At 40.2% G+C, this 27,702-nt stretch overlaps 1 protein-coding gene across 2 annotated transcripts in view; it reads right to left on the bottom strand.

Annotated features, from left to right (window-relative positions):
- Positions 1-27,702, bottom strand: part of Mllt3 (MLLT3 super elongation complex subunit) — a 281,881-nt gene that overhangs the window by 100,862 nt on the left and 153,317 nt on the right. For both annotated transcript variants that reach the window (XM_006975966.4, XM_076564484.1), the window contains exons 3-4: positions 15,959-16,041; positions 9,798-9,941 (exon numbers count right to left, since the gene is read on the bottom strand). In XM_006975966.4, coding sequence (XP_006976028.3) covers positions 9,798-9,941; positions 15,959-16,041 — 227 coding nt within the window. The remainder of the gene's footprint in view (positions 1-9,797; positions 9,942-15,958; positions 16,042-27,702) is intronic.

A 27,702-nucleotide genomic window follows, 5' to 3' on the forward strand; every position in this document is an offset into this window, starting at 1 on the left:
CTCAAAAATTCGTGATGATATTGTGTCCCCCAATATATGGTACATCATAATAAACTTAGCTGGGGTCAGAGAACAGAACAGCCACTAGATATAGAGGCCAGAAAATGGTGGCACACACACCTTTAATCCTATCACTTGGGAGGCATCGATCCATACAGATCTCTGTGAGTTCAAGGCCACACTGGAAACTGCTAGGCATGGTGACACACGCCTTTAATCTCAGGAAGTGATGGGCAGGAAGCAGAAAGGTATATAAGGCATGAGGGCCAGGAACTAAGCTTTTTAAGCATTTAGGCTTTTAGCAGCAGTTCAGCTGAGATCCATTCGGATGAGGACTCAGAGGCTTCCAGTTTGAGGAAACAGGATCAACTGAGGAGTTGAGGAGTTGATGAGTTGAGGTCAGCAGTGGCTTGTTCTGTCTCTCTGATCTTCCAGCATTCACCCCAATACCTGGCTCTGGGTTTGTTTTTATTAATAAGACCTTTTAGAAATTCGTGTGATAAAAATTAGCAAATCTTTATTTTAAAATTGAGGGAAAGCTAAATTCATTCTAATTTTTATTTTATTCTTATCATCATTTTAAGACAGGGTCTTACTGTGTTGCTCTAGCTAGTCTCAAACTTGAAATTCCTCTACCTCAGCCTCCCGAGAGCAGGAATTACAGATATGTGTCCTCATATACTTCTGGAAGAAGCTCAAGTATATTCTTTCCAGTAGAACGCCATCATTATTTTAAATATTTTCAGTGGGAAACTTTTTATTTCCCCCTTCTCAGCTAACAAAAACCATGGTTTAAACCCCAAAATGAGGGAAGGTTATTTCAATAAATAAAAGTTATTTGCTGGCTGCTTAACCATGTAACATACTGTATTTATTAATCTCAAGTGGGAGGTAGGGGATCTTATGCTTATTTTTATATTTATACCAACCTAAAGCCCAAGGCAAATTAACAGCAGATTCAAAAACTGAATCTGTGCCTACAGATATCAGTTAAAACATTCTTTCTCTTACCCCATGGCTGTGTCCCTCGTGGTAATAAAGATTATTATATTACACCATGTATCATCTATCCTCACTCCCAGGAAATAAACCACAAATGTCTCTTCCAAGAACCTCAGACGTTTATTTTCTTAAACTGTGATCTTCAGATCCTGATCACTGTCAGGTTTTCTTGTAACTCATGGGATGATATAAAATCAGAAACCAGGGCCTCTCTCTTTCCTATATTACCCTGACTCCCAGACTGCTTTCACCTATCAATACAGAGCATCAACAACAACAACAAAAATTCCGTTGAGAACAATCAGAACATTCAGCTACTCTCAGAAACGATCACCTTATGAAAGGTAAGAGACCTAGTCACATGAGAAACTCGGGATGCTGTTTTGAGACTGAGTCAACCTAAGAAGAGGGAAACTGAGTCAATCATTTCAGTTTTAGTATTTCTGTATTTTAAATTTTCCCTAATTCTTAAATTTAAAAAGTCCTCTGAAGCTCACATTTCTTGTTGTTTGTTTTTCTCTTCTGTGTGCATTTCCTATTTTCTTAGCTTCTTGTGTCCTGGGGATGGGAAGAGAGCAGGGCTGAGTGGCCAGTTCCTCCACACATCCTAGTCCTTCACAGACCTTCAAGCCCAAATTGAGGCTTCAACATTAGGAGCTTTCTACAGCCAGTCAGCTGAACTTCTACTCCTGGGAAGCCTGACAAAGAACTGAGTAACACCATCCAAAACCAAGGACCACATCCTAAAACTGCTCATCACACACCACAGAGCACCCCTGGCACTGAGAAACACCATCCAAAACCAAGAACCGCATCCTAAAACTGCTCATCACACACCACGGAACACCCCTGCCTCCCCTTCTTTTCGCTTGAGTACTCAGTTGATACAGTCAGAACACCTGAACTCTAAACAGTACAAACAGGATGTTTCTACTTAAATTCCTTCCTAATTTAAAAGGTAAACAGGTAGTTGAGAAGGCAAGAACAGAGGCAGGGGAATGGTTTTAGAGGACAAATTTGTCCTCTGATCCCTAAAGTTTGGAACTAACCTGCAATCAATTTGTGTGACTTACAGAAGACACTAAACCATAATACCACTAACTATGTTGAATGACATGAATAACTTTCTACTGTAATGACTGAACTTCGTTTGAAGAACTCAAGAGATCTGTGTCATAGCAGAAATCATGGCTCATACACTCACAACCTACTAATCATTTATATATATATATATATATATATATATATATATATATATATATTACCACTTTCATGATTTAATTCAGAGTTGGGAAAGAGGCAGCCAAACATATAGATGGGAAGAAAAAAAAACCCTGATATGAGAAAATTAACTTTTGCAAAACCACCAAATGAATGAAGCCACCTGTTTAATCTTAGATTTATTTAAATAAATCACCCTTTATCAGTGCTAGTGAAAAACTGCAGCATTCTCTTATGCTGTGGGATGTTAATGTATGTCCTGTGGGAGCCCTTCTTGGGTTCCTTGTGGCGTTGCCCAGCAGGTTTGCATAGAGGATGATTAGGACCATGGGCCTGAGTGCAGGTGTCTGAGATGGTCTGCACTTGGCTGTACTGGGGGATGGTCTGTATGTCAAGTTGCTCTGATTGGTCAATAAATAAAACCTGATTGGTCGTGGCTAGGCAGGAAGTATAGGCGGGACTAACAGAGGAGAAATAAAAGAACAGGAAGGCAGAAGGAGACGGCCAGCCACTGCCAGGACAAGCAGCATGTGAAGATGCTGGTAAGCCACAAGCCACGTGGCAAGGTATAGATTTGTAGAAATGCGTTACTTTAAGATATAAGAACAGTTAACAAGAAGCCTGCCACGGCCATACAGTTTGTAAGCAATATAAGTCTCTGTGTTTACTTGGTTGGGTCTGAGCGGCTGTGGGACTGGCGGGTGACAGAGATTTGTCCTGACTGTGGGCAAGGCAGGAAAACTCTAGCTACACTCTTATCCTTTGAGGTAGACAATTATAGGATGATATATATTAGAAAATAACAAACACAGCCACACTTGTTCCAAAACAAATATGCAAAGTCCAATGAAGCTGTCCAGTGACAGCCACTGAAATAATCTTCTCTGTGTTATTTTCTTTGAGTCATTTTTATAAGTAGCAGCCAGCCATTCATCTCTGGGCACTGTGGAGATGACTTTGCCACAAAAGCCACTTATATTTTTAGAAGCCAAAGTCTTGACAAATCAATTCCTAAGAACATAATTTGTTACAAATTGAAGAAAGCCTGAAAACACAGACCTTGGTTAAAAGGCTCCTGTATCTTCTTGTAGCTTTTCCAAGTTTAAGTATGTGGGAAGAATACCCATAAATTTAAGTCAAAACTGAAACACTTAGAATATTCCAATTTAAAATACATTAAAATGTGGCCTCTGAAAGGAAATGAAAATGGCTTTTTAAGCATATGAAAAGTTGTTCATCATCACTCACAAGAGCAATGCGAGTTAAAAATGAGATACTATTTCCACCCACCGTGGTCGGGGGTAATAAATCACTGTGGAGAAATGAGTGATCTCACAGGCTGAGTGCAGCACTGAGTGGCAGAGCCCCTTTAACAAGCTATCTGTAAATGTCCATCAAAATTGAAATTCCACTCTGTGCCCTGAATCTACAACAGTACTCCTTGGAATTTAACCTACTGGCACAGAAATTTCATCTCCTCTGTCAGTAAGAGCTGGGGTATCTGCTGCAGTATTGCTGGTGACTGCAAACAGGCTCATTGTGTATCATTTTATACGGGGTGTTTGTTTACTTATTTGAAAAATTATAACCAGGCTGGCAGAAGGGATGTAGTCTTTACAGCTGAGAAGTCAAAAGTATTCCTAACGCCCTACAAAGAAAATGCTGCATGGCGTGACCTGAGTTCATTCCAGACCTTACATTACATTACCATGTTCAGATGGGTTGGCACCAATGAGGAGTGAAAGTTCCTTATCACAGATCCTTCTGATGCTTTAACAAGCAAAACCCTTTGGTGGAAGTCAAATAACCAGCATTTCAGTAAAGCTCCAAATTATTTCTTCATAAAACCACATCATATAGAAATATAACTGTCACTCTGAGAACCAGGAGTGCACATGCTGCAGACTTAATACAGACTGGAAGTGTGCTCCCCATGTCCTAAGCAGTTCTGGCCAAGTGGGCGCCTGAGATGTCCTACTGAAACAGGTGGTGTCTGAGCAGAATTGGATTTCTGCCTATAGACACCCTGGCTTTAACAACTGCCATGGTTAGTTTTAATTTTCCAATCCTCAAAATTAACTGCTTGCCAGTGATTCAGGAAGAGACCAAACAATGTGTTTAGACTTTGCCCTGTTTGGTTGGGAGAGGAACGGGGAGTGGGAGGGAAGGAGACTAACACCCCACCACAGGCCTCTAGAGAATGACCCAACACTTGATCTCCAGCTAAAGCATGGAGCAGCCACGAAACAAACTTCATTCTCAGACACTTGGCCCCTTGGAGGGTTTCTGTCAGAGCACCACAGGATGTAACCACACTGCTGTATATAATACACGTGAATGCCTCTAAGTGGACAGAGCTTTCAGAAGCCTTTCATCTGTGAAAATCTGCGAGTTAAGAAGAATGGTAAGAATCACTAATTTTTCTAACGAAGATTTAAATCTGAAATAAAACTGAAATTAAATTTTAGACAAAATAGAAACAGGCAGAGTACAAATTCCTTGAGGAAAAGAACACCACAGAACAACCCTTACACACACAACACAGGTCCATCACTGTTCTACATCAATGCTAACTGCATCTTCCTATTGAGGCGCTTATAAAAATAACAACCTTTCCCCACTAAACACTTAAGTGTTTAGTATAAAGTCATATGCGGCTGCTTATCCTCCAAGAATGTACCGAAAGGAAAAGAACCAAGACTCTGGGGTCTCCAGTGCTGCCCAACATGGTTCCATATGCCCTGTGAAAAAAACACCATCACGTCCATCCCACAACAGAAGAACTGGGATTCCAGGACAAGTGGTCTAGACAATGAGAGAAATGAAACTTTTACCTGAATTCATAATTTGTCTGAATACAAGCCCACACCACCATCTCTTCAGAAATGCAGACAGGAGCTAGAATGGCAGGTTCAGTGGTATGACACTCAACAGCAAACAGACGCCTGCACTTAGCAAACCCAGAAGGGAGGCTGGTCTCCTTTCAACCCAGTGTCTTACACGGAAGGACAGCAAACTTTTCCACATCACTTTTCAGTATTAAAAAGGAGAGAAGTGAAGGGAAAATCATCTCTCACTGTCACAAATCCCTTAATCCCAGTATTCTGAGCAACACAATTCCAGGATTGACTTGAAACTGCTCATCAGTTTATTTTTACAGGAAATAACCAGAAATACTTCATTGGAACAGGGAGGTACTGCTCCATATGGAGAGGGTGGAGGGAGGGGGTCCTGATCCTTTTGCTTGAAATTCAAAGGGTTATTGCTTGTTGCTCCCCTCTTTACCAATCAAAAATTAAGACCTCAAAATAAAGGAACTTCCTCCCTTAATATAGTTAAGACTATAAATAAAAATGAATACGTATAAGCGAATGTAATTGACCTTTCAAAGATGCTCTTACGTTGATCCTTTCCATCTAAGCCCTACATTCTGACACTAACTCAAGGTTTGGCAGGGATGAGGCAGAGACTAAACCAAGCCCACTGTTCCCAGCAAGTTCTACTGTGGTGTCTCATTTAGGGGAAATTATCGTCTGGAATCCGGTTTTAAAAGACCATCTGTATTTCAATACTCTCGGAAAATGATACCTAAATCCAAATGCACCTAGACCAAAAACTTACTCTTTTTAGGTAAAGATATTTTTAACATTAAGGGGTGATTTTGCAGCGGAACACAAGGTATTTGTTTTTACAGGGATATGCACATGAAGAGTTCTTTGAGACTGTTTAGAAAATAGTTATGACGTTAAGGGAGGGAGGGAGGGAGGGAGGAAGGGAAAGAGAGAGAAAGAGAAAGAAAGAAAGAAAGAAAGAAAGAAAGAAAGAAAGAAAGAAAGAAAGAAAGAAAGAAAGAAAGAAAGAAAGAAAGAAAGAAAACCTAGTGAAAGGGAAATTTGACATACAGCTGTCAGTTTGAAGATTATGATGAAGAAAAAAAAATCTGCAAGTTTTCAAGATTCTTCTGGCAGAAAAGTTCTTTGGAATCATTTTCCTCTAAGGGCCGAAAAGCATTTTCTAAGAGGCTTCCAGCTCTAAAAGTAACCTTTCTGATCTCAAGAAAAGCCAAGTTCAGCTTTTAATAGCACTGTGTACTTTCAGCACTAAAGAGAAAAGTGAAAGAGGAGCACAGCCAGACACGGACACTCCCCAACTCCTTAACTGTGGGTGGCAAGCCGGGTCGTGTCACTGAATGTCCGGGCCATGGAAATTTGGCAATGGTTAAGAAGCTTTTAGAGCTGGGGAGACGGTACAGTTGGTGTCGCTAAGCTAGTACAACTATTTGTTCAGATCCCCAGTACCCCCATAAAACATCAAGCATGGTGGTGCATATCTGTAATCCAGTGCTAGGGAACTAAAGCCAGAGGATCCCTAGGACTCGCTGCCAACCAGTCTACCACAATCAGTGAGCTCAGGTTTGTTAAGAGATCCTATCTCAAAAGGGAGGCAGAGGGGCTGCAGAGACGGCTCCGTGGTTAATAGCACTTGTGGTTCTTAAACAGGACTTAGGTTTGATTCCTAGTATCCACATGGCAGTTCACAATCACCCATAATTCCCATTCCAGGACAGAGACCCAGTGTCCTCTTTTGAACTCTGGGTGCCAGGCACATATGTGATACACAGGCATACATGTGAGTAAATCACTGCTACAACATAAAATAAGTAATCTTAATTTTAAGAAGTAGAGAATTGAGGAAGATGCCTGGCAAATAACCTCTAGCCTTCACACCCATGCACATATCCACATGCAGTTTCTGATGTGCAGTGAACAAAAATTACTGCCAAATCAGAACAGAAAAATTTCAATGAAAGCAAAATGGCTCAGAAGTCTGTAGCTTTTAGATTGCACTAAGACAACAGTAAATATTGCAATGTCAACTAAAAATAATCTAAGCCAAAAATGTGCATTGGTCTGCAAGTGTTTGAACATTTTCATAGAAGGCAATTTATCTCCACATATAAGATGAATCTATAGATTACTATAATCTCAAATGAATTTTAAAGTTTTTACTTTGTTATGAAATTCACTGGAATCAGTCCCTTAAATAAATTATTAAGCATGTCAAATGATCTGTACAAACATTTTGAACTTGTCAAGACACATTTGCAGTCTAATAGGACAGTATCCCTGGGCTTTGAAGGTTACTTGGAGAAACACAAAGAAAGAAGCTAGAAGTCATGGAGGTCACTGGGAAATGAACACCAGTATAACAAACGACCAAAATAAACAGGAGATTATACCAGGATGTGGCAATGCCTTACCTCTGACCTCTAACCTTTCCACATTCTGGGATTACATGCCTGTTTTAAAACATTCTATATCACAGTTACCTGTCCCTATAACCTTTATCATTAACTTGATGTCTTCAAGTCTCATAATCCACAAACTTCAATTCCCATCCAACAACATATCCAAGAAGCCTAAGGTGCCACCTTCACAAAAAGAAAACTAATGAGGGTATTAGGATTTATTAACAGGGGATTGAGGATTTAGCTCAGTGGTAGAGTGCTTGCCTGGCAAGCGCAAGGCCCTGGGTTCAGTCCTCAGCCCGGGGGGGGGGGGGATTTATAATAGACCACATTACTACTAAGAACATGACCACAGGTAAATAGGTAGCTTCTACACTACACTCTTGATAACTATTAAAACGATTAAAAAGGGTTATTTAAAAAAAAAAAAACAACTTCCTTAATAAATGTATACTAATTCCCCATTTTTACGCTTGATCTAATCCAAAATGCCAAGAAAGAATAAAGTCCCAAGTTGTAACATGTTATAAAAGCCCATTCTGGCGCCGGGCGTTGGTGGCGCACGCCTTTAATCCCAGCACTCGGGAGGCAGAGCCAGGTGGATTTCTGTGAGTTCGAGGCCAGCCTGGGCTACCAAGTGAGCTCCAGGAAAGGCGCAAAGCTACACAGAGAAACCCTGTCTCGAAAAACAAAAAAAAAAAAAAAAAAAAAAAAGCCCATTCTGTTGGGAACATACATTCCCTTGTCTCTGAAGCTGCTCTCCAACACCTATTTAGCCCATCATCTACAAACATATTAGTAAAGAACTAAACATGGCAAAAATACTCCATAGCTTCAAATGCATGTTCAGTCAAAAGAACAAAAAGCCTAGTGAAACAGGCAGGGCTCAAAGAGAAATGAGTCCACATAATCCAAAATGGTCACACAATTATATAGATAGCGATTTCTCATGGCAGGGTCCAAAGCTTTCCTACAGTTTGTGGAGTAATAGTCTATGATCCACAAAGGGAAAAAAATATGGGACCAAAATAATCCACTGTGTCCTCCCTACGGCAGAGTTTACCAGTGTTGGGAATCATCTTTATAGGCAACAAATTTATAAATGCTTAAAGAAAGTGTTAAGTTCATGGATACGAAACTACACAAAACCCTTCTAGATAAACTAAATACAGAGGATTCTAGAGTAAAGAACAAATTTCAAGTCTACATCTGAATTGGATCTTACATGAGTCTGAGCTATGCACACAAGATGACTAAGAAAGTTCATCTGAAGATGGTCTGGGTGATACTGATCTTAAAGGAGATTTTAGTCAATTCATTCTTTATCTGTGTTATTGAAATGGCTAAAAACAGAAAATTTAAATGCTTGCGCCAGCAATACCAATTGCAAGGACAAAAATATCCCACCTGTTGCCTTCATCTAAAAGGAATTTCGTCTACTTACACTTCAGAAATCAAAAAATATGTATTCAAATGACTAAAACATGTTATATGAATGAATTATATTTCCACTCGTTATGATAAAGAAATTTGGGCAGTAACTCCATTTTATGTAATATTTTACATAACTTTCAACTTCTCCTAAAACTTTCTATAAATAGATAAAACTGGGCTGGAGAGATGGCTCCACGGTTAAGAGCACTGGCTGTTCTTCCAGAGGTACTTGAGTTCAATTCCCAGAAACCACATGGTGGCTCACAACCATCTGTAATGAGATCCGGCACCCTCTTCTGGCATGCAGACAGAACACTGTATACATAATAAATAAATCTTTAAAACAACAACAACAAACAAGTGCAAACCCTAGTCTTTAACTGTGTGAAGTTTGTTGCTTGTTTTGGACTTTGTTACATAGATAGATGGCCTCCCAGTGGGAGGAAGCAGAGTCACAAGCCCATCGGAGCTCCATGGATGTGGATTTCATGAATTGTTACTCTTGCTTAGCCGGGGTTTTTGATGTCTTTAAACGTGTTCATAAAAGTAACTCCGGTGACTCATTGGTTCTCAGTTCTCTTGGGCAGAATCTTTTCTTTGGCCTGATGAGGGTCACGTATACCTAAGAGAAGCTGCGCAGCACACACACAGCTTGGTCAAAATAAACTTGACCCACTGAGACATTCAGGCTGTTCTGACCAGCCATGCCATTTCAGATTTGTACCTAAGAGTTTGTCTCCTTCTATATTCAAAATCATGAGTCCACAGCTAAATCGTCAATGCACTTTACTTTTTGGACTCTTCCAGAATATCCATTCACAAACTAGTAATCAGTATTTTTTTAATAGGAAAGATTAAAAGATTAAAGTTTTTACAACAGAGTGCCACTTACCCCTCCTGCCTTCAGCAACTTTCTTCTGAAGTCTTCTGTGGGGTTATTGAAAGTAAGCTTCTCACAGCGGAGGTGATTCACTGGTGGGTGGCCTTCAAGATGCAGGAATAAGTCATAATCAAAGCGGACTTTCTTAGGTTCTTCCTGGAGGTTAAGGAAAGTAAGAGGCAAAAATAGAAGATTTAAAAACAAGACTTAATCATCATAAGGAATAGAAAAAGACCTAGACACTTAACAGTCGTGTCAAAGTAGTTCTGAAAAAAAATATTCTGGGATTATATATAAAGCAACCTACAAATATGTGAAAATTTCATTTGTGTTAAAAACCAAAAACAATAAACTTACCATTTCCCCTTGGTTTCTCAAGTAGACCACACCATGAACGCAGCCACCCAATGGAAACCTATGTTATTCCTTCTTCTCCTCACCTTACCCTCAGCACCTACCATCAAGACTTTCAACCTACTGCCATGTTTACTACTGTCCAAATTATGACAAATCCTACCTCTACCAGGCCTTCCTAACAATGCATTTTTCTCAATCCTTCCATCATTCAGCCTTCAAAATAATCTATATAAACAAATGTCTACTCACTTTTATTCCTTGGTTAAAATTTCAACAGCTTGTAATGGATATCAACTTAAAAATCTTTAAATGAGACATATATGCTACATGAGAGCCTTCCTAATTTGGCTCTGGGACTCTGGTCTCAATACACCACCTTTACCCAGCTGATGGCCAGCTCTCCCTCAGCTGTCATAGGCCTATGCTGTATATCCTCGCAAAGGTAGTGCTGATTGCTTATCAACATTAAAGCTCATAAAACTCATTCTTTGGCCTCCATCATTCACCATAGCCAAATTTTCTTCCAGTTCTACCTAGTGTTCCTCTTGTTAACTTCCTACTCTCTGGCCACCATAACTTGTCTTAGCATAGACCATCACTACTTTTCTGCTTTCAAACTGGCCTCAGTCTACATCCTATAATGACAAGTGACTGATTTTTTTCTAATGCAAAAAAAAAATTTGATTATCATTCCATTACTTTTTTTTAAAGCCTTTAAAGGCTCATCATTTTCAGTGATATCTCATTTCTTGCAACAACTAGCATAGTCTTTCATTACCTTTTCTGTATTTTATTTGCTTTCTTACAATACTCTCTCCTTCTACACTTCTGAAGGTCTTGATGTTCCCACGCGTGTTATGTTCTTACTGATTTTGGCTTTCTCACAGAATGCTCCGACACCTAAAATGGCCACCATATTTCCCTACATGGCTAAGTATGTTAACATAAACTGGCCACTGCAGATCAGCAGAAGTGTTAGCTTCCCTGTAGAGACATCCTAGCCCTGCCAATGCAACCTGAACTAGACATTTTTCATACACCTCTCCTCTACTACTGTAACTATCACACTGAATTATGATAAAATTTGCCTCATCTCACCTCAAAATTGATAACTATTCAATGCAACCTTAGAATTAAGAAGGCAGGCCATGGTCTACCTTGAAGCTGGCAGTAAAATTGATAAAGACATTTTTAATCAATTTGGTAAAATCTAGCAATAGTAAATGCTCATGCTATTTGATTCTAGCACTAAGAATCTCTTGAACATAAATATTCAAATATGAGTGCAAATATTCATGATGGCATTGACTACAATAGAAAAACTTAAGAATGAGCTACGTTCTGCCATAGACTACAATTCAGATAGCTTACAGATTTATTTACTTTATTTTATGTGTAGGTATTTGAGTGTATATATGTATATCACATAGGCACGGGTGCCCACAAAGGTCAGAAGAGGGCATAAGATCCCTCTCAAACTGGAGTTATAGGGAGTGGGGAGCCGCCTGATGTGGGCACTGGGAAGCAAACTGAGATCCACTACAAAAGCAGTCAGTGCTCTTAACCGCTGAGCCATTTCTCCAGCCCCTCCATTACGATATTTTAAATTACTACTTGGAGATGTAGATAAATTAAAGGTAACTGACAGAAAAATATTAAAGTATGGCATAGCATGATCCAGCCAGTCTCCATATGGACATGTTCTAACATGCAGACACATGGAGAGAAACTTGAAAACAGCTATATCAAATACTCCGCAGTCATTAGGGGAATTAAGGGAATAAAATTACTACATTTTATCCCACATTCTTTTAATAAAAACATTCACTCTTGTGTACTTTTAAAGAAAAATATATTAACAAATGTAACCAATTACCACCAGAACAATAAAGGAATGAAGTAGTAATAGCATCCTCGTAAGTCCTCTGAAGGTTTAAACAAAAGACAAAGCCATCGCTTTCAGAAAAACCTAAGGATAAAGACTAGAGAAGCTCCTTCTGAATCTTTGGTACAAGCGTCTCTTAAAGGTTTTTTGTCTTATTTGTTTGTTTGCTTTAATTTATGCCCACCAAGTTGTGTTCGGGCCAACTAGAAATCTCTACTTAGAAAGTGGACATCATTATGATGTTAAGCTTTGCTCCTCAGAAAAGATTATTCCTCCAAGTTCAAATAAAAGGAGCTAAAGATATGGCTCAACAGCTAAGAGCACTTCTTGTTCTTACAAAGGACCCAAGTTCGATTCCTGGCACCCAAATGGTGGCTCACAATAGTATACAACTCCAGTTAATGGAAGAATCAACAATTAACTCCAGTTCCAGAGTATCCAATGCCCTCTTTGGACCTCTGAGAGGACCAAGCACACATGTGGAACACAGATAAACATGCAAACAAAACACTCAAACACATAAAATAAATCTAAATAAGAAAAGCGTGTATTTGTTCCAAATGTAAAACAAATATGTTTCCTGGAGTGGCAATCTGGTTGGTAACATCAGATTCCCCCTCATGTTAAAAGCTCCAGTCCTTGTCAGTCACTCACATACTGTCTCTGAGGACAGGTTAAGAAAGAGAAGCATGGGGTCTTTTAAAACTAAAGCACCAGGATTGAATGTGCTTCAATGTGGATGCTGTTTTTGGTTTCTGAAACACAAATGGTTTTCATAGACAGGCTGGTTTTACTGTACTCAGATACACAATGAGATACATGGAGACCCAGGAGAACAACTTAGACTCTACTAGCCCACTTGACTCTGACGTTTCAAATCAATAAGCAGAATTAAGACATACTCATCAGAGCAAGCCCAGGACTGGGAAAGGAAGGGTGCATTTCTCATGAGCAGGACTGAGACTCATCACCCAGGAAAACTGTGCACACATTTTGTCCTAAACCATTACTACATTGCACACTCACTCAACGAGACCGCAAATATTTATAATAAATGAAATAATACACTCAAAATGAAATAAAATTCTGCAGAAACAACCTACAGTAACTAAATATTTTACACATTAGTCAGTTCAGTCAAAAGAAAAACAATGTGTCCATCCAGCCTGCAGAGACACTATACTAAATGAAATAAGCCAGTCTCTGAAGACAAGCACTGAATGAGTCATTTACATGAGGTATTTAAAACAGTTAAGGTAATCAGAGTCTGAGATGTGGAGGAGTTGTTAACATTAGCACTGCACTGCAGTATACAGAGCAAGAAAGATCCTGTGACCCTCCACAGCACTGCATCTGTCAGACAGGAGCAGCACCACAGTCCACATGTCAGCGCTTTTAAGATGGTTTGAGGTGTGGTGGCACATGCTTTAAACCCCAGGCTGGCCTCAAACTCATGAAGCTCTGCCTGCCTCTGCCTCCCAAGTGCAGGGATTATATCCAAGCTGAAGCCAGTACAATGCCAGATTTACATGGACGACAGCAAGGAGTCTGCCCACAGTCACGTCCTCTCACAGGAAAACAGAGATCTTTACTCTTAGAAATCCTTCAGGAGAGAAAGCCTAGATTCTTCCAAGAGTATAATCCACGCACCGGATAAGTATAACAGGATGCAACAACATGATCTTCATTAACTAAGTATTCACGATACTAAAAGGCAGTGGCTGTGAAGGGGAGGAAAGACTCTGAATTCCTTCTCATAAACACAATCATTTAAAAACACAATGTAAAGTGAGAAAAGGCATTTCTCCAAAGAATATAAATAAATGGACAATGAGCATATGAAGAGATGTTCAACATCACAAGTCATCAGAGAAATGCAAACCAAAGCCACAATGAAGGGCCGTTTCCCAAACACCAGGGTAATTATAGTTAAAAAGAAAACTACGAACACAAGAACCATTAGAGAAATTCAAATTTTTATATACTGCTAAAGGGAATATAAAATGCATAAAGTGGCATGATGACTTTCAAAATAATTAGTGGTTTCCCCAAAAGTTAGACATAAGTATATACAATAGGACCAAATAATCCCAGGGGGATTTCAAAACATGGGTCAACACAAAAACCAGTAAGTGACTATTCGGAGAGGCATCACTCCTAATAGTCACAAAGTAAAAACAAGTCAAATGGCCATCAACTCACAAATGAAAAACAAAATGTAAATTAATTATACAATGGAATATTATTCAGGTATAAGAAAGAATCGGTAATAACATGTAAAGCACTTAGTCTCTGGTCAAGGACAAAGTAAGAAACCAAATGAGTAAGTACAGGACAACAGTACTGTCAAGTATGTCTGTCTCTTTCTCTCTTTCTCTCTCTCTCTCTCTCTCTCTCTCTCTCTCTCTCTCTCTCTCTCTCTCTCTCTCTCTCTCTCCCTCTCTCTCTCTCTCATACACCCTAATTAACAGGCTTGTTAAAGATGAAATGGCAGAAGTGTGGTATATAGAAACATACAGTGAGAAGAAAAAAATATGAAAAATAAAACATACCCAGTTATTGATCCATTCTTATCGTACAGGATGGGTTTATTTATATCTCTTAGTCACAAGGAAATCTTGAATGACTTGAAAGGCTAAGCCTTGTACACACAGAAAAGCTATTGTTGCTGTGGAAAACCCTGAGTGTTAAAGAGTGGCTTGTCACGGCTCTGCTCCTGTCCTGAGCACCAAAGTCATTCAATATGATCTGTGAGTAAGTATGCAGATTCCTAGGCTGCACCCCAGGGACGCTGCTCGCGTAGATCGGGCGGACTGTGAAAATGTCTGTCTAATCTGCTCTTGGAGCTGCTGTCTTCCAGGACCAGACTTAATGGAATGCTCACTTAAAGAACAGACTTCTGTTTTCTCGGTTGCTTTTGCGTTTATTTTGAAAGTGACCTGTCTCACTTTAGGGTATATTTAAAACCTATGATACCTTTGAATTACAAGTAAGGAATGGCACTATTTAAAAACTGCAAGCACTACTGCAGGCCTGACATGGAGCTGAATGCTCTCCTTGGGGTAACCAAAATCACTGATCCATGACTACGGAGCAGAAAGCAGTAGCTTTGGCAGGCAAGGGCGTGGGCTCTTAGTGGTAGGTCTACTAGCTTCACAACTCACACACCCATTGCAGTTTACGGAGCTATTCAGTACCTTCTCATCTTCAAATGTATAGCACCAAGATAAAAAGGCAATAATCTATTGTGTTCATAAACAAAACCCAGAAAACTAACGCTGAAAAGAAGCCCAGCACTTAACAAAAGTATAAATGAGACAGTGTTACAAATATTCCACACATCATCCTTATATAGAATCTTCTAACCACCTTCTGAAGTGGGTACTCCTACCTCCCTATGTAGGGAATAAGGGAAGCCCGAGAGAGGTTCAGCAATCACCCATGCCATATAGTCTGCATATTCTGCTCCAAACACAGTGGTGACATCTTGTAAATGCAGCAGAAGCCGTAATCCCTCGGGCTGAAATAACTTTATATACTGGCCACATATATTTATCATCTAAAGATAATACAAGATTGTTTTTTATTTTTTGTAATCCTAAAAAATTCTAGAGATATGACAAGACTAGGAGCATTTCCTGAAAAAACTCTAATTCATCTTTTTTATTTTACAAACCTCTCTCACCTTTTTCAGAATGGTAATCATTCTTCCAAGGAATATTTAGTAAATTTTATATAACCTGACTTTATGATTGAAATTATCTTTTTATAGCCACTTCCTCTATGATTAATGAGCTGTGATAACCAAAATTCTTCAGCCAAGTTTAGCTTTAACATTATATAGTGTGAGAAGTGTTTATCAATGATTATTTTAAACATAATTTGGTTAACAGAAGATCTTCTGAGCGATAAATGGGTAAAGATTACATACCTTGTTTTTAAAATAAACCTCAATTGGCAATATGAAACCAGCATACCCAGACTCTTCTACTTTGTAAGGTGGATCTTTGCACACTGCAAAATTAAAAAGGAAAATAGGAAAGATGAGACTAGCAGACAGAAAGACATGGTTAAAAACATAAACATTCTACCATCCATATCATGCCCAATTTTCACAGCCCTTGCTCATTTCACAGTTGAGTCTCTGATTTCTTTTTCTCTGGGACCCAGAACAATAATTTTCCTATCTTTTTTTTTTTTAATTAAAATCTAGGTGGAGTATAGTTCATTACAGTCAACCATGGTCACACTGTGTGACTTAATTATAATTCTCAGAAACAGGACAGGGACTGTGATCAAAGCTCAAAAGAACCAAATGAGCTACAGAGTTCCCTAAGTACAGAAACATCCAAATCTGGGAGCTGAGGAAACTCACTCCCTGCCTAAGCCTCTGTTGTCTGAGATGTCCTGGGTGGCCTCCTTCCTCAGAAGACCTGAAACCCCGGCTCTATCACTTCTTCTCATGCGTACTAAGATTCAATGCCTCCATCTTTCCCAGGTCACAAAAACAAGTTTCAATGAGATTCCACCACAACACATTCAAAACCCAATCACATGGTACGAATATATAAGACCTTCACATTTATTAGAATAAAACAAAATTAAAGGAAGATCTTAGAGAATTAGAGACCTTAGGAAAGGAAATTTCATTCCTCTAAATTTTCTACATCAAAATCAATCACAAGTCAACTGAACTTATTCTTGTTAAGTGTTGTGGGCCAGAGAGGTAGCTGGGAAGTTGAGAGCACTTGCTCCTGCACTAGACCTGGGTTCGGTATCCAGCACCCACATGGCATCTCACAACTTCAGTTCCAAAGGATCTGTTGCCATCTTCTAAGCTCTGCAGACTCCTGAATGCATGTGGTACACATAAACACTCAAGTACATGCCTGTGCGCACACACACATACACACACACACACACACACACACACACACACACACACACACACACAAAGTATAGTAAGTATCTTTTAAAGCAGGTGGTTTCATAGTGTGGGTTTTTTTTTTTCCTGTTTTTTTTTGAAACAGGGCTTCTCTGTGTAGCTTTGGAACCCTTCCTGGAACTCACTCTGTAGCCCAGGCTGGCCTCAACCTTAGACATCCACCTGTCTCTGCTACCTGAGTGCTGGGATTAAAAGCATGTGCCACCATCACTACCACCCAGCTTGTGGCTTCATCATGTAACAAGGTAAAACTGGATATGCTAAATGTCAAGATGCATACTCCAGTACACTGAGTCCTTATCAGCAGCCCAGGTCACCTTCCCAGGTTCCACCTACCCACCCACCCGCTGTGTTTCCCACCACAGCTCTGTGCTTCACTCAAGCTCTGCTTCCCCGCAAACATGCACAGCAGTTCCCACCGATGCTCAATGCTTCCCTCCACTCTTTCTTGTTTATCCAAATCTCAATTTCTTCCCAAAGTCTCTCTGTCCCACAGAGTACCTCCTTGTACCCACCCAAAGCATCAATTATCTAAATGACTACTCTGAAACTAAACAGAGTTCCTTCTAACCTGTTTATTCCCCTTTCCCCAGGGACAGGAGGAAAGAAAACAAACAAACACTGTTGTACCGTGGGAAATTAAAGCGTATGTCAGGTGGTGAGGGTGCATACCTGAGTACCAATCTACCATCTAGTCCAAACTCCAGTCTTCCTCTACAGAGCTGCCTCACTTCTTTGAATCTTGGAATCCTCTTCTCAACAGTTTGAAGAGTAAGCATGGTGACTGCCATACACTGAATGTTTATGTTCCCCAAAATTCACATGTTGACACTCTAATCTCTGATATTAATGGCCTCCCATGAGTCCTCTGAGAGGTGATTAAGATGGTAAAATCTTCATGAATGAGTTTACTCTGTATTTCCCACCCTCAAAGAAGCTTCTATTCTCAGTAGATGCAATTAACACAGAGATCCACAACTGGCTAAGGTGCAGAGAATATGAGACCATGGACTGCTGAGCCCTGAATGGAACATCTATCCTGTACCCTCTCTTCCCCAGGCTTGGGAAAGTTGCAGAAGGCTGAGGGAAGGGGGAGATGACTGTAAGAACCAGAGAGTACGTGAAAAGAGAGAACCAACATCTTCTGGACACAACACACAGCCGCATCCATGAATTCACAGCAGTTGTGGCGATGGCCCCTGTGCAAACTCAAGCAAGACCAACCCCGAGCTGGAGAGGGGAGGAGGATATGGAACCTCCCCCCAGCTGAGGAGCTATTCCCAGCTGATGAATGCTGGGAGTTTTGCCACTAGTAGGTCGACCATGCTCCAGTGGAAGGTTACAGAGCTGTGCATACCTAGACCGTACAAATTGGACATAATGAGTGGGGGGGTGGGACACAAAGTTGGGAGGGAAGGGATGGTGGAGCTGGGAGTAATGGGGGGATGGGCGTGAAAATGGTCAAAACTCAACTTGTACAAAATTCTCAAAGAAGTAGTAGTAGTAGTAGTAGTAGTAGTAGTAGTAGTAGTAGCAGCAGCAGTAGTAGTAGTAGTAATCCAAAGATTCTCTGATCATTTCCACTATGTGAAGCCACAGCAAGAAGCCCATCAACAATCCTAAACAGGATCCTCACATCAGAATCTGCACATGATGGCACCCTGACATCAGACTTCAGGTCACCAGAATTGCAAGAAATAAATGTCTCCTGTTTCTGAGCTGCCAGGTCTACTGTACTCTATCACTACAGCTTGAACGAACCAAGAAGATGCTACATATACACAATGCAGCAAGAGGCCCCATGTATAAACCCATCTTCACGCAAGCCAGGAAATCCAGCCCTAAGATGTCCAATCACCACAAACCCTCTCAGATGGAAACAGGAAGAGGGGAGGCTTGGATGTGGATCACAGGACTGTGTGATCCCTGGCCTGGGGCTGGAGAGCTGTACACAGTTTCTGCTTTCTTTCTCTCTAACAGGGAATGAAAATAAAACATCACGTACACACCCGAAAGCATAGCTGAAACATGCAAGGTGATTATATGTAGGAAACACTATAAACATGATGTGCTCTATTTTTTAAAAAAAGTTGATTTACATAAATACTGGCTACACACGGCACAGACAGGAATATGGTTCCACAGACATGAGTGGACAACAAGGCTTTGTTTTTGTTTTTAGTTGACAGTGTTTTGCCGTGTAGCATAGGCTGGCCTGGAAATCTTGGTCCTCCTACCTCAATCTCCAGAGGACAAGGATTACAGATAGGCCATGTACCACCAAACCAGCTGAAGGCAAGATGTTAACGTCCAGCTATCTCCTTTAGAACACCTGATGAAAATTTCCTCCCAAACTGACATCAGAAAAAGTCAGGAATTAAGCAACTCACTTTATCTGGTATGTTTTTCTAATATAAATTAAAAAAAAGAGAGAGAGCAAAAGGACCCAGAGTAGTGGCAGTCACTCATCCACTGACCACCTGCCAACCTTCATGAATATTCAAACGACCTGAACACTGGGGTGAACATGCAGCCCCACCCAGTGGGCTGGTGGCCTGCATCGCTACACTGGTGGCATTTCTAAGCTGTGAGGCTCTTGCAAAATGACAATTTCACTGGAGGAAATCCTCAAAGAATTAATGAAAATATTTTTAGACGTTAGTATTGGTGTCCAGGTTGCTTGGGATTAATCATGCCAGTGTCATTTGAAGGAAGTTTATTTTGTGGGCTGCTGCACCCGCTGGGGAGTTAGAGCTGCTCCTCTCTGCACCCTTTTGTATAATTCATTTTCTCTATTCTGCATGCAAATTGCTCCAATTATAGGAAACAGCTGTTAGTGGGTACATCTTCGAATTGGAAATCTTGGGATTTTTTTTCCATCCTCCTAAAGGAAGTGATCTGCTGTGTATTAATATTCTTTAAAAGTCGGTTTCCATAAGAAAATATTTATTAACTTATACCTCAATTATTTTTAAATGTAAAATTTTCATTTACAACAAACAACATCTATACAGTACCCTGAGTTCTTAATTAGAAGTAAACAATAGGGCCAGCAAGGTGGCTCAGCCAGTGAAGGCACTTGCCACCAAACATGACTTCCTGAGTTCAATCCCTGGAACACACAAAAGGAAAGAAGACAACCAACTTCCTCAAGCTATCCTCTGATTTCCACACATATGTGCATGTGTACACACACACACACACAATTTAAATATAATAAATGTTTAAAAGACAAATTAAAACTGTGTGCATGTGTGTAAATGTACATACATGTATGTTCATGCAAGTATGCATGCATGTACCTATGGAAGCCAGAGGTCAACTTTGAGTGTCTTTCCCCCCTCAAACACTATGTGCCTTTGTTTTGGTTTTGTTTTGGTTTTTTGAGACAGAATCTCATTATGTAGCCCTGCCTGTCCTGGAACTCACTCTGTAGCTCAGGCTGGCCTATAACACAACAGAGATCTGCCTGTCTCTGCCTCCCGAGTGCTGGGGTTAAAGGTGTGGGCCACTATATTCAGCCATGTACCTTCTTTTTGAGACAGGATCTCTCACTGACCTGGTGCTTGATTAAGACTGAGATAGTTAGACAGCAAACCTCAGGGGTATGCCTGTCTCCCCCTTCCCAAACCGGAAGTATAAGAGCATACCAATGTGCCCAGTTTCAACACTGGTTCTAGAGGTCAAACACTGGTCCTCACACTTGGACTGCAAGCCCTTGTCTGACAGAGCTATCTCCTAGCCCGAAACATTTTAGATAAAACCAACATAAGAAAAAAAAGCAATATAAACATATATATATATATATATAGTTCTCATCTGAAAATCTGGGGACTTTCCTCATTCTAGCATATAAGAACCCTAAACACAAGTCTCTGAGCTAGTTCTATAAAAGAAGCAGAATTAGACTTGAAGAATAATTCCTGTGGGGACAGTACTTTCCTAAAACAGCTCCTCAAAACAGTAGACACAACACAGATACTAACATGTAATGTATGGTATAACGCTAACCATACATCCTGAACATTAGCCTATTTAATTTTGATCCTGAAAAATCATACAAGGGGAAGAAAAACACATAGGAAGACAAAAGGCCATAACTTTGTCAACTAAGAATAAGGTTAATCCATATATTTATTAATGAGTAAACTCTTACTGAAAATTTTTCTACTCTCATTTATGAAAAAAGGTTTAAAAAAGAGATACACTCAGTACAGAAAGTTTCTTGGATGACTAAACAAACTGGTGGTCACACAATAAATTATATATACAAAAATAAATTTAATTCATTCAATAAATGGACCCATTTTGGGTTTCAAAAAAGTCCTATAAAAATCCTTTATCAAATCCAAAAGGCCTTCATTCAGGCATTAAAGATGCTGTTAGGCAATAGGTTTCTCACTATTTCTCAAGAAAAGAGCTGGCAAACTCCCCTCCAGAGCCGTCCTCTCGACTATTCGCTTAGACGCTATGATTTATGCTGGTCTGAATACTTCTATAAAAAAATGTGGTCCAGCTGTCCATTGATAATTATTGGTTTTCCTTTATTTACTGCACAGAGCCCTTCAGGGAGGAAACACACCAGTTTCCTTATATATAGACTGGTTATTATCATCGCTTTGTGCCAACTGTTGCTTCCAGCCTGAGCATTTCTGGATTTCTTCCCTTCCTGCTTGATTCCACCACATCGGAGTCTCCAGACAGAGCCCAGCATAGCTCATCTCATTGACCCAAATGGTTGTGTCCCAGCTTCTGGAAGTCTAGTGCCAACATCTAAGAGTCTGAGCATCGGGGAATAGCTTACCACGCTGTCCCTAAGTATGGCCTATGTCTGTGCAGTATGACATTCTAGAAAGAACAAAGGTCAACAGTTGGGCTTTATATTTATTTTTATAAGGACACATACTTATGAGTGTAGCTGAAAGTTTGTGCTCGCCTGGGAAAAACTTTCAGCTACACATGAGTACACACAAACACACACACACACACACACACACACACACACACACACACACGGGTGGGGTGGGGTGGGAGTGGGAGGGAAAAGAGACACAGAGAAAGAAATTCATTACTGCTTCTACTTCGCCTGTTTCTAAACAACAGAGCAACAAAATTTTCTCCCTTTGTTTTTATTACATGTTCTTCATTTTCCTGAAAAAGGATTAAAGATAACACCAGGCAAATTTTCAATTGTATTGTGGACTTTTTCACCTCACTCATTTTAAAAGTTCAAATGCAATTCTGAAATACAATCCTTTCCAAATGCAACAAACAACTATATGTACAGAAACACATTTTTCATAAAGCTTGAGACACACCAACTAAACACAGCGAACTGACTGCAGCAGGGGTGGACCACCAGTCTCCTTCCTTCAGATTTACCACAAGGTCCACCTCAAACAGCACCTCCTCCTGAGAACCTTCTGCTAACACTGTGGAACCAAATGGTGGCTTTCCTCTTCTGTACTCTCCTATAGTTCTTACCATACAAAACTAGTCCTGATGTAACTGCTACCATCAACCTCTACCCAACAGATAGTCCTTCATTTATGAAACTGGATTGAATTAGTAAAATGTAACTTTAATGTAAGCTTCAAAAAGTGGGAAATGTACAAGCTTGGGAGTTAGAAAGAACTGATACAAGGCCAAGATGTCAAGCAGAGTATGAAAAAAGTTATCACATACACAGACATTTTGAAAATGGTGGCACAAAATAATATGAATACAGCTTATAGGGGGTGTAAATTACACATGTAAAAGAATGGTCATTTATGTCAGTGTTACAGAACAGCCCGAGATCTAAACTACAGGCTCCCCACTCTAAGTTGGCCAAATTGCAAAACTCTCAATGACTCATACGATGACTTCACTTGCTGGTAACTTAAAATCTTTACATGCATGTTCAGAATATCTTTAGACTCTCTGTGTGCTCTGATTTGTATGGGGAATGCCCCCCACAGGATCACAGACGTGAACAATTGGTTCAGGTCCTTTGGGGAAGTCACAGAACTTTTAGAAGAGGGGTTTTCAACCTTCCTGATGCTGCAACTCTTTAATACAGTTCCTCATGTTGTGATGACCCCCCAACATAAAATTATTCTTTTGCTACCTCATAACTGTAATTTTGCTACTGTTGTATTGTAAGTATCTGAAATGCAGAATAGCTGATGTGTGACCCAGAAAGAGGTCATGACCCACAGGTTGAGAACCACTGCTTTAGGAGATATGACCTTGCTGAAGAGAATGTGTCACCCTGTGTGTGGGTAAGATGTGATCTCTCAGCTCCCTGCTCTAGCCAGCCACTGTCAAGCCTCTCCTGCCATTAGACTCTCCCTCTGAAATCATGAAGTCCAAATAACCTTTCTTCATGCTCATGGTATTTTATCACAGCAACAGAAAAAGGGACTGATACAATCTCCAAGAGGGGATGTTTTTTTTAAGCTATACATAAGCTTTTTTCTTTCTTCATTGTGTTTTGTTATGGCTTACATGGTGCCTGGGGTCTTATTAGGGGCCTTGGGTATGTTAGGCAAGCACTCTATCAACTGATAGAGTTTATCAATTTTATCAAGAATTCTGTCAGAGAGTTAGCCAAGCCCAGGTAGCTAAAGTTAAGAAAATAAATTTCATCTTAAAAAAATACAATCACAATCTTAAAACAGGACTTCCTTCAAAACTATGACTTCAAGGAACTTACTGTAACAAATGAACCAGCAAAACAAAAATTTTCCTGCTGTGGGATGGTCTGTATGTCAAATTACTCTGATTGGTCAATAAATAAAACACTGGTTGGCCAGTGGATAGGCAGGAAGTATAGGCGGGACTAACCGAGAGAAGAAAAAAAAGAACAGGAAGGCGGGAGGAGTCAATGCCAGCCGCCACCATGACAAGCAACATGTGAAGACGCCGGTAAGCCACAAGCCACGTGGCAAGGTATAGATTTATGCAAATGGATTAATTTAAGCTATAAGAACAGTTAGCAAGAAGCCTGCCACGACCATACAGTTTGTAAGCAATATAAGTCTCTGTGTTTACTTGTTTGGGTCTGAGCAGCTGTGGGACTGGCGAGTGAGAGAGATTTGTCCTGACTGTGGGCAAGGCAGGAAAACCCTAGCTACACTGTCCCAAAGTAGAAAACAATATGAATTGCTAAGAAATAGTCAACAATCCTTCAAGCTAATGTTGATCCTTCTCCTAGCAACTTGGCCTACATTTCCTCCAAAAGCACATGAAATTGCTTTTACAATTTTAAACAATTAGCCCAGTGGAGATACATTTCCAGGCTAATTGATGGGAAAAGGCAAAACTACATCTTTAGAAAGTTCATATTAGAGACAAACCTAATTTCTATGGAGAGTTATTCAGACGGAAAAATACTGAGATCTTTATGCCATGGGTGAGCATTATCCTAGCAGTTGGGAGGCTGTGGTGGGAGAAAACTGGGTTAGAGGGCAGGCTAGGTGACATTAAAAAAAAAAAAACAAAAAGATAAGGAACTCAGGGGAAAAGAAAAAGAAAAATCACCAAAATCTCAGACAAAATAGTCACATTTCAGGTCTGTCTGGAAAGGTAGCATTTGCTATACAGAGAATGACCTTCCAGGGGAGCAACTGAGAACTGTTCCTAGTGTTAAAACTCCCCAAAATGCTGTATGTCTGAAATACAGCTCTTCTCTGTAGCTTTTTAAATTTTATTCTAAGATTAATTCAAGTATATTTTATGTATATAAGGGCTTTGTTCACATGTATGGGTGTGTGTGCTCTGTGTATGAACTTGGTGCCCAAGAAGTGCAGAAGCGGGCATCTGATTCCTGGAACTGGAGTTATAGGTAGTTGGAAGCTCCCTTGTGGGTGCTGGGAATGGAATCCATGTCCTCTGCAAGATCAGCAAGTGCTCCTAACTGCTGAGCCACCTCTCCAGACCTCCTTTTGCACTTTTTTTTTGGTTTGTTTGTTTGTTTGTTTGTTTGTTTGTTTGTTTTTTCAAGACAGGGTTTCTCTGTGTAGCTCTGGAACTTCTCCTGGAACTCGATCTGCAGACCAGGCTGGCCTTGAACTCACAGAGATCCGCCTACGTCTGCCTCCCAAGTGCTGGCATTAAAGGCACGCACCACCACCGCCCGGCCTCCTTTTGCATTTTTAAATCAAGTATATAAGAAGCCAATGAAGAGTCCTATTTTTTAAATAACACCTAATGATTTCATCATGGGAAAACCCCTCTGACAGTGGTGTTTGACCCAGACCTGCACCCCAGATAATGCTGCAACTGAGTCTGCAGTTTATTCTGAGGGAGACATACCTCTGAGGCTGGGGCAGAGAATACTAAGGACTGGAGCTACAGAGAAACTAAAGCAGAGCAACAATGAAACAGGCTGGGAATGGGAGTACCAGGTCACGTGTGAGAGTTAAAAGAAAAACAAGACCAAGGCATTGGTGGGTCTGGCATGAAAAGAAATAACATTTACATCCATACTCAGGAAGACATACAAAAAACCGTAGAGAAAGCACGTCCTTCCATGACCTCTCAGAGCGCCTTCACTCATCTCCTACTCCGTTTTTCCTCTCTAAAGTGAGGTCACTTACTCTTTGCTACCAATTGTCTAGCTGCATTTCTTCTCCACTCCAGTTCCTCCTTGTAAGGCCACACAGATTTGCCTGTCATTTCACAGTCCCATTTCTCGCCCCTTAAATTTCCCAGTGCTGCAAACTCCCGAGAAAGCAATGATTCTTCTTAAGACTTGATAAGCAGACATATCCTTAGGAAGATGTATAATGTACTCTTGAATGACAAACCTTAAATAAAAATCTGTCCCTTGAAATCTCAGAGTTCCTGAACAGTATAAAAGAAGCATCTGGACTGAAGAATTTTAGCAATAAAAAGGTAGTGGGTTTTAAGAGCAATTTTTAAAAAAATGAAAGATCACAAGTGCAAAGCTATCATCTTCTTAGGGTAAGAAAATCACGTGACAATGGAAAAATGCATGTTTCAGAAGAGGGAATACAAGCAGAGGTGACCATTCAGAATACTGGGAGAGAAAAATTTAGATTTTTCTCAAGCACATTCTCATATTAAAAAGATATCCTCCAACCAAAATGAGGGGTTTTTCCCCCTTTAAATCAGTATACAGTGTCTTCAGAGTTCCTTCTAAAGGCAGTCCAATAATATTCTCTCCTATTGCTTACAATTCAATTTCTTATTCTGATGCGTTCTTCTTTTCCAAAGGCAGAGAACAATCAGTGGTGCCACACACAAGAGAGCTACCAGCTGTGCTCGGGTGATAGACATGGCTGTGCATTATGAAGTAATCAAATATAATAAATCAAATACGAAACCCATTTCCAACAAAAATAAACAGCTGAGACCACCACAATCAAACTTCACAGAAACACCGAAGGAGAGTGGTCCAGCAAGGGCAATAACTTAGCTTTTCGCTTCTCAATTAATTTTTGCTTTATTCTCTTTCCAATAGGGAAAAACGCTTCCAGAGAAGGATCAAAACCTGTCCTAACTTTACAGAAAGGGTGAAGAAAAACAAGACTTCTTTGCAGCATCTTACTGACTCTACGTTCTTGGTCTCTGTGCAGCATTCAGCACTGAGTAGCTTGTCCACGTAGAGGATTGCTTTAGCTCCCAGAACACCAGGAATCCAAGAGCAGGAGAGAAACACAACAACAACAAACCCCAACCTCTTGCTTTGCAGAAAGAAACAACGGTATCCAAACACTACACTCGAGCACCGTTGCCCAAGTAAGCAAGAGAATGAGGACTAGAGAAAACTGAGCCCGACCAGGAAGGTGGGACAAAAGGAAGTGGGTGAAGTTGCTGCTGCGAATCGGTGGACCCATGACGAAGGCAGGCATGCTAGAGCACACCCCTGAGGCTTCCTGAAGATCCGGATTTGGCTCAGCTAAATCAGGGGGCCCACTGGGAAACTGAGTTCAGCAACAGGCTTATGGCAAGAGGGAGAGAGATGGAGAGGGAGAAATAGAGGGAGAAAGGGAGGAACCAACGGACAGACAGGAGTTTGGTGGTCAATACCCAGGGCTGCTGAAAGGGACTTTTGGTCGCAAATTCACCTTGGACATTCACACGATACGTTCTGTTCCATCATTTGTAGAATGGAAGTGACACTATTTCCTACTTCATATAGCTCCTGCATGCTTAAAAACAGCATCCACTCTAAAAGTACAGAGATAATACCTACTAACACTGAGAACATTCTGGATATTGAGGTACACTCACTGATCTAAAAGTCAAATACAAACTGAAAAGGCATGGAAACTTGTTTTGGACTTTCCTAAAAACCCTTCTCCAAAGCAGCCTAAAATATACATATTTGTAATTAGTTTAAACATCCTCAGCTAACATTTCAAGTATACTGTAAAATAGGGGTGCTGAAATGCTACAACAGAACAGACTAGAAAAATGCAAACATAATCTCACTTTAAGTCCCACACTGTAGTAAAAGAAAAATTAGCAGGAAATCAAGAGACATGGACCTGTCCCCAAGTACCTTTTTATAAACACTCACTTTGGACCGCTGTCGCCACAAAGAAAGCAACTTCCATTTCCAGAGTTTGCTTCAGCATCCAACCGTCTACTATTGTAAAGACAAACTGTGTGTGCTACTTCTAACTTGAAAGGGAATGTATAGTGTGTTTTAGTAGATTCAATTAAGCATAAAACATCTATCAGCTAATTATCACATCTGTTATAACAAAAATCAGGAA

The sequence above is a fragment of the Peromyscus maniculatus genome, chromosome 2 (genome assembly GCF_049852395.1).
Source record: "Peromyscus maniculatus bairdii isolate BWxNUB_F1_BW_parent chromosome 2, HU_Pman_BW_mat_3.1, whole genome shotgun sequence".
NCBI lineage: Eukaryota > Metazoa > Chordata > Mammalia > Rodentia > Cricetidae > Peromyscus > Peromyscus maniculatus.